We start from the raw sequence: 7,167 nt of genomic DNA, 5'->3' as shown, positions 1-7,167 counted from the left end.
ACTACATAAATTTCCCACTTTTGCCTATGTGTGCCAAATTTATTAATGCCGTGCAACAATTTAGTAAATTTGTCGCACATAGTCAAAGATGAAGTAGAAAAAAACAGGGTAAAAACCAGACTACATAGTAAAAGATTAGTAAATGCCCCTCCATATTAGCAACAAGATGAATATCTCCTCAACAGCTGCATAGAGTAAGAAACAGGGTTAAATACATGATCACCCGCATCTAATTGTGTATTCAGGTTAGTGCGGGTGACTGTGGTCACTTGCATGTAAACTATTTTAGTACAAAATAAAGAAAAGAATGTATATGTAAAAGCATTTTATTGTAATAAATATTTCTATGTGGGAGACATGATTATCATAAATTATTCACAACCTCAGGAAAACAAAGAAAAAACATTCTCTCACATAAAAAAAAAAAAATAATTGCACATTTAGTCAGCAGTAATGCAAAGCCGTTTTCCTCACAATTCTTCTTATAATAAAACAAAGAGAAGCTGTATCTCTTATAAGCATACTATGCCCAAGACAATAGTTCATTTCTAAAAGGACTTTAGTTACAGTTCCAATGCTCCACATAAGCCAATATTCATTACGTCAACTATGCCAAGTCTTTTTAAACAATAGAGAATAATTCCTGAGCTATTCCGCAGCAAGGATGACATTTTTCACTGATAACATAACTGCCCTTTTCATAAAAAGTACCTGTCACCAAATTAAACTTTTAACCCCTTAAGGACTCAGGGTTTTTCCGTTTTTGCACTTTCGTTTTTTCCTCCTTACCTTTTAAAAATCATAACCCTTTCAATTTTCCACCTAAAAATCCATATTATGGCTTATTTTTTGCGTCGCCAATTCTACTTTGCAGTGACATTAGTCATTTTACCCAAAAATGCACGGCGAAACGGAAAAAAAAAATCATTGTGCGACAAATTCGAAGAAAAAAACGCCATTTTGTAACTTTTGGGGGCTTCCGTTTCTACGCAGTGCATATTTCGGTAAAAATTACACCTTATCATTATTCTGTAGGTCCATACGGTTAAAATGATACCCTACTTATATAGGTTTGATTTTGTCGCACTTCTGGAAAAAATCATAACTACATGCAGGAAAATTTATACGTTTAAAAATGTCATCTTCTGACCCCTATAACTTTATTTTTTCACGTACAGGGCGGTATGAGGGCTCATTTTTTGCGCCGTGATCTGAAATTTTTATTGGTATGATTTTAGTTTTGATCGGACTTTTTGATAGCTTTTTATTCCTTTTTTAATGGTATAAAAAGTGACCAAAATACGCTTTTTTGGACTTTGGAATTTTATTGCACGTACGCCATTGACCGTGCGGTTTAATTAATGATATATTTTTATAGTTCGGACATTTACGCACGCGGCGATACCACATATGTTTATTTATTTTTTTTACACTTATTTTTTTATGGGAAAAGGGGGGTGATTCAAACTTTTATTAGGGAAGGGGTTAAATGACCTTTATTAACACTTTTAAAAAATTTTTTTTGCAGTGTTATAGGTCCCATAGGGACCTATAACACTGCACACACTGATCTTTTACACTGATCTCCGGCATGTATTAACACGCCTGTGATCAGTGTTATCGGCGCTTGACTGCTCCTGCCTGGATCTCAGGCACGGAGCAGTCATTCGCCGATCGGACACCGAGGAGGCAGGTAAGGGCCCTACCGGTGTCCTGTCAGCTGTTCGGGACGCCGCGATTTCACCGTGGCGGTCCCGAACAGCTCGACTGAGCAGCCGGGTCACTTTCACTTTAGAAGCGGCGGTCAGCTTTGACCGCCGCTTCTAAAGGGTTAATACCGCACATCGCCGCGATCGGCGATGTGTGGTATTAGCCGCGGGTCCCGGCCGTTGAAGAGGCATGGCGAGGCACAGCTCTCGCAGGATTCAGTAACGTTGCGCCTGCTGGGGAACGCCTACTTTCTCCTGCCGCGAGCTCACACAATGTGAGCAAGGGGAAAGCTATGATACAGAGCTTTTTAAAGCTCAGAAAACATTTTTTAGAGCAGGAGGGTGCTAGTAGTTAGTTAATATAATAAGAGTTAGTTTACAAAATATGGTTTGATGACAGGTACGCTTTTTAAAAGGTAATCTTTTATTAAGGGTAGGGTCACACAAAGCTATAAGCAGTGTATTTTACACTGCAAGAAATCCGCCAGGCAGTGGGAACTGCACTGCACATTCTGCTATGAGCAGACAAACAGGGCTTCTCCGTCACAGCCCTGTGTGTGCAGTAAAGACCTCAGTTTGCTGGACCTGCCTCCAAACCTGACTGCATACACAGGTCTGTGGCGGGGTAGCCCAGGATATCTGCTCATAGTAAAATGCGCAGCGTATTTCCTGCTGGCCAGCTGATTTCTTGCACCACGAAATACACTTAATATACGCTGTGTGACCCCCACCCTTAAAGGGGTACTCCGCTGAAAAACATTTTTATCCCCTATCCAAAGGATAGGGGATAAGATGTCTGATCGTGGGGGTCCCGACACTGGGGACACCCGCGATCTCCAGCACAGGACCCCAGTCAACTCTGTGCCGGATGACTGGCAACTACAGCCTGCCACGCCCCCTCCATTCATGTCTATGGGAGGAGGCGCGAGGGCTACGTACTTGTCATCACGCCCTCTCCCACAGACATGAATGGAAGGGGCATGTTCCGTGTTCCGACCGCCGCCGCTGCCGGACCGAAGATTGCGGCGGTCCCCAGTGGCTGGACTCCCGCAATGAGACATCCTTTGGATAGAGGATAAGATGTTTTTCGGCGGGGTACCCCTTTAATGGGTCTTTTTTTTTTTTTTTCAGTGTCAGGACTCATGCAAATGTAATTCACTATAGTGAAACTGTCTTACAACTAATACAAAGGCAAACTGGATTTACTAATGCCAGGAGCTCACACAATGTGAGCCACGTTCAATCTTACCAATGGTCAACGGGTACAGTATATACTATAAAACAGTTTATACTATAAACCATCTTGATTTAAACAGAAAGGGCTCTCCAGTGTAATGTACATAAAGCTTAATCATTGTCTAATGAAAAGTTCTTATATGTAGGTGTATTTTTTATAGTTCTCTGCTTGTGATCAATGAATTGAACCGTTACCATTCCTAGGTTGAAAACCTACACAATGCTTATGTTCCTTTTACCCTGCCATAAAAGGTACCAATCAGAGCCTCTGTATGTGCATAAGGCATCACATGTGTGTGAACAATCTAGATGCTGCGCAGTCAGTGGAGATGCATACATCAGAAGTACAAATCTCCCTCTTGTGCTGATGTTTTGCTACAATATATCATTGCAACTAATTCTTCTTGTGGAGATCCAGCTACTAGGGTGTCTCAAGAGCAGTGTATCCCATCAAGCTGCCTCTAGCTGTCGCAAACTACCACTCCCAGCATGCTGGGGGTTGTAGTTTTGTGATAACTCCCTGGTTGGGAAACACTGCCCTAGAAAAGTGGTCTCAGAGTCCAGACGGAATCTATCCCATTGGGCTGCACAGAGGGGACTCTGTCATGGCAAACGTTCTACTGTGGCAGGAAAATGCATACATTTTCATCATACAATACTTAAAGGAGTACCCACCTGGAAAACATACTTTTTTTTTTTTATCAACTGGTGCCAGGAAGTTAAACAGATAGATTACTTCTATTTAAAAATCTTAATCCTTCCAGTACTTATCAGCATCTATATGATCCACAGGAAGTTCTTTTATTTTTGAATTTATTTTCTGTCTGACCACTGTGCTCTCTGCTGACACCTCTGTCCATTTTAGGAACTGTCCAGAGTGGAAGCAAATCCTCATAGCAAACCTGCTCTGCTCTGGACAGTTCCTGACATGGACAGAGGTGCCAGCAGAGAGCACTGTGGTCAGACAAAGGAAATTTAATAAAGAAAATAACTTCCTGTATAGTATACAGTAGCTTATAAGTACTGGAAGGATTAAGATTTTTTTTTGTTAATAGAAGTAACTTAAAAATCTGTAACTTTCTGGAGCCAGTAGATTTAAAAGAAAATGTTTTCCAGTGGGGTACCCCTTTAAGCTTTAGTTGCATCACATTCTATTAAAGGACATGTCTCCATCAGTGAGCAGGTAGTCACAGTATGTCAGTTTTTGCCTCAGCAAAGCTAAAAGGGAAGAAACCAAAATATATATAAATACTTATTTTTTATTCTCCTAGTTGGCCTTTGCACACATCCAGCAAGTCATCTAACACTGCTTTAAACTATTGCAGGCGAAGCCGAGATCCAGCTAGGCTTGCAGACCACCATTCCCTTGAAGCAGCACTCCTCCTAACAGATTTGTTACAAAGCTTGAGTCCACGGGTCAAGGTCGGAGGTCTAGAAATCTACATCATCCGAGTCTGTGGAGGTGCTGGTGCTCTTAGAGTCCTCATTATTCTGGTTCCAGACAAAGCGGTAATTGTCCTCGAGCTGTTGTTGTCGCTTCTGCTCTTTGTGAGCATCTTCTGACCCCTGTATCTAGTATGGAAAATAAAAACAATGATGCAAACACATTGAAACCTATAAAGAAAACTGGACTTGAAATTTGTGCATTTATTATAAAAAAAAAAAAAAAAAAAACATGAAAGAAAAAAAAAAAGTCAATGTATTATAAATGACTCATTCTAAGCCATTTTCTACAGTGCTGGTTACCTCTGAAGTACAGAATGTCAATATGAGAAGTAATTAGAGTTGCAAAAAAAACAAAGTTACATCTATCTTATATTTTTTTATGTCAAATGACTAAAATAAAGAGGCAGAAGAGGAAATGGCATCCGGCTCCCAGACTGGATAAAATAGTGGCTTTATTGAAACATATTAAAAACCAAACTGGAACATAATGTGGATAAGAACAAAGGAAACGCAACCGACGCGTTTCGACCTGTTAACAAGTCTTTTTACCATGATTAAGACTTGTTAACAGGTTGAAACGCGTTGGTTGCGTTTCGTATGTTCTTATCCACATTATGTTCCAGTTTGGTTTTTAATATGTTTCAATAAAGCCACTATTTTATCCAGTCTGGGAGCCGGATGCCATTTCCTCTTCTGCCTAATTGCTGCACCTGGGAACACGGCCCTTGCCTCATTCAGAGTCTTCCGTCTGGAGAGGTGTGTTACCACATACGTGAGAACTACAACGGTGAGCTGAATTATTCTTTTCTTGTCATTGATAAAATAAAGAGGGCCAAGTGCCATAAGCTGCCAGACTGTAGGTTTAGAGACCAGAACTGAAATCATCATAGGTCACTATTAGAGTATGTTCACACGGCAGAATTTCTGCGATTATGCAGATATTCCGTGTCCCCATTAACTTTTCAAAATTTGTGGAATTCATGCTGAATTTTCTGTTTCCTTCAGAATTCTGCAGGATTCCTCAGTACACTTATAAAGGTGTTCACATAATGTTCCTAACATGCAAATTCCGCACATGTTCTGCGCGCATTCCGCAGAACCTCAAGCCCCATTGACTTCAATAGGATGCCCTTATTATAGACATATTTTTGCAGAATGCAGAATTTCTGCAGCTAAAATTCCACTGTGGAAATTCTGTGTAAATGGGGCAGCGGAATCCTATTGAAGTAATTGGGGAATTCATTTCTGCGGAATATACTGCAGAATTATCATGTCTAGTATATAGCTATACAGTTTATGGCCCAACTTAGTGTGAATTCTCCACATGTGTTTTAACCCCTGCATATTTGTGAGACAGAACCTGTGTGTTTTTGTGTGCTCAGAAATGCTTTTGGACTTGATAAAGGGAGAAATCCCGAAATCTTGTACACACACACGTAGATAGATGTCAGCATCATGAAATATATGTGCACATCCTGAACAGAAGTGTATGGCAAAAGGATGGTATATGTGAGAAGTGTTCCCTCTGCTATGCATTCGTGCACATCTCATGCCTTGCAATAATGTTTCTCATACATACCAATATGTTGAAAAATATATCTTTCAGGTTCCTTGTGTCCTCTTCTGAAAGCCAGTGGCCATCATCATCATCCCCAAAACCACCTGTAAGTATCTTAATCTCTATTTTACCTGTAAAACATGAAAAAAAAAAGTTATTCAGAATAGTATATTCAATACACTGTGGAGCGGTACAATAAGTAATTGTTTGTTTTATGCCTGAATTCTCACTTGGATTTATAGACTCCCAGGGTTCTAAAGGTTTTAAGCCCTGTTTTAACATTTTACAACCCATGCCACAGTTGGCCACAGTACTCCTTTAGGTGAAAACTACAAGCGATGAAGAGTGAAAGAAGACAAAGGGGGTTATCCCAAAAATCCATTTTATTTAAAGTAATTTACAGTGCTTTGAGCACAAAACAATACCCTTTTCATCTTCCTTGTGGCTCCCCTTGGTGCTCCAATTAATCGGTGCTGCAATAAGTGGGCTTCTGTTAGAATCAGTGTTCTCCTCCCTCTGGCAGCAGATAAAATATAGGCCCTTATTACTTACCTTGCAGAAGGAGTCCTTTCAGCTATACTGCATTGCCACTGGCAATACTGGCTGTGAGGAGAGTAAATGTGCATGTTTGTCCATAAGCACTCAGCTCTATAGGTAGAAGTGCACATTGCTATAAACCTTCAAACACCAAGTTTAAATATGTAAGTGTTATAACTCTTTACTGGATCATTTTACTATTCTATGACATTTAATGGTGTGACAACTACTTTAATTGAATCTTTCTTCTGTCACCTTATTGCGATGGCAGGAGCGCTTCCGGTAGAGGGGTTATGCAATCTCTAACGCTTATAGGCGAGTTCAGGTCTCTGAACGGCACGCTTTATTGCCAGTCAGCACTTCTGGGTTGGGAGTGTGTCCAGTGAGTTGGCACAGACTTCTGGGACAGCAGATGTCTTTAGCCAGTGCTTCAAATATTCCTAGTTCTGCAAAAAATGTGTAATAAGGTCTTCCTCAGATTCAGAGATGGAGTCAGGTCTGCCATGGAAATCCTGATTTCAGCGTCCAGAAAAACATTAAACAATGTTTTTGCGGATTCTGCAAGGAAATGCTTTGCCATCTTTGGGATGGCACATTTCTGAGCAGTCGTAGCGCCGTCGTGTTCTTCTGGACATCTGTCTTGTGAACATAGCCTAAGGATATACAGGAACAAATAAAGCG

At 40.5% G+C, this 7,167-nt stretch overlaps 1 protein-coding gene across 1 annotated transcript in view; it reads right to left on the bottom strand.

Annotated features, from left to right (window-relative positions):
- Positions 1-4,184: 4,184 nt before the first annotated feature.
- Positions 4,185-7,167, bottom strand: part of OS9 (OS9 endoplasmic reticulum lectin) — a 78,447-nt gene continuing 75,464 nt past the window's right edge. Inside the window, exons 15-16 of the mRNA XM_056562591.1 lie at positions 5,971-6,080; positions 4,185-4,517 (exon numbers count right to left, since the gene is read on the bottom strand). Of these exons, the coding sequence (XP_056418566.1) occupies positions 4,377-4,517; positions 5,971-6,080 (251 nt within the window). The 3' untranslated portion in view covers positions 4,185-4,376. The remainder of the gene's footprint in view (positions 4,518-5,970; positions 6,081-7,167) is intronic.

This window comes from Hyla sarda, chromosome 2 (assembly GCF_029499605.1).
Source record: "Hyla sarda isolate aHylSar1 chromosome 2, aHylSar1.hap1, whole genome shotgun sequence".
In the NCBI taxonomy this organism is placed as follows: Eukaryota; Metazoa; Chordata; class Amphibia; order Anura; family Hylidae; genus Hyla; species Hyla sarda.
This window is presented reverse-complemented; position numbering and strand designations above follow the sequence as displayed.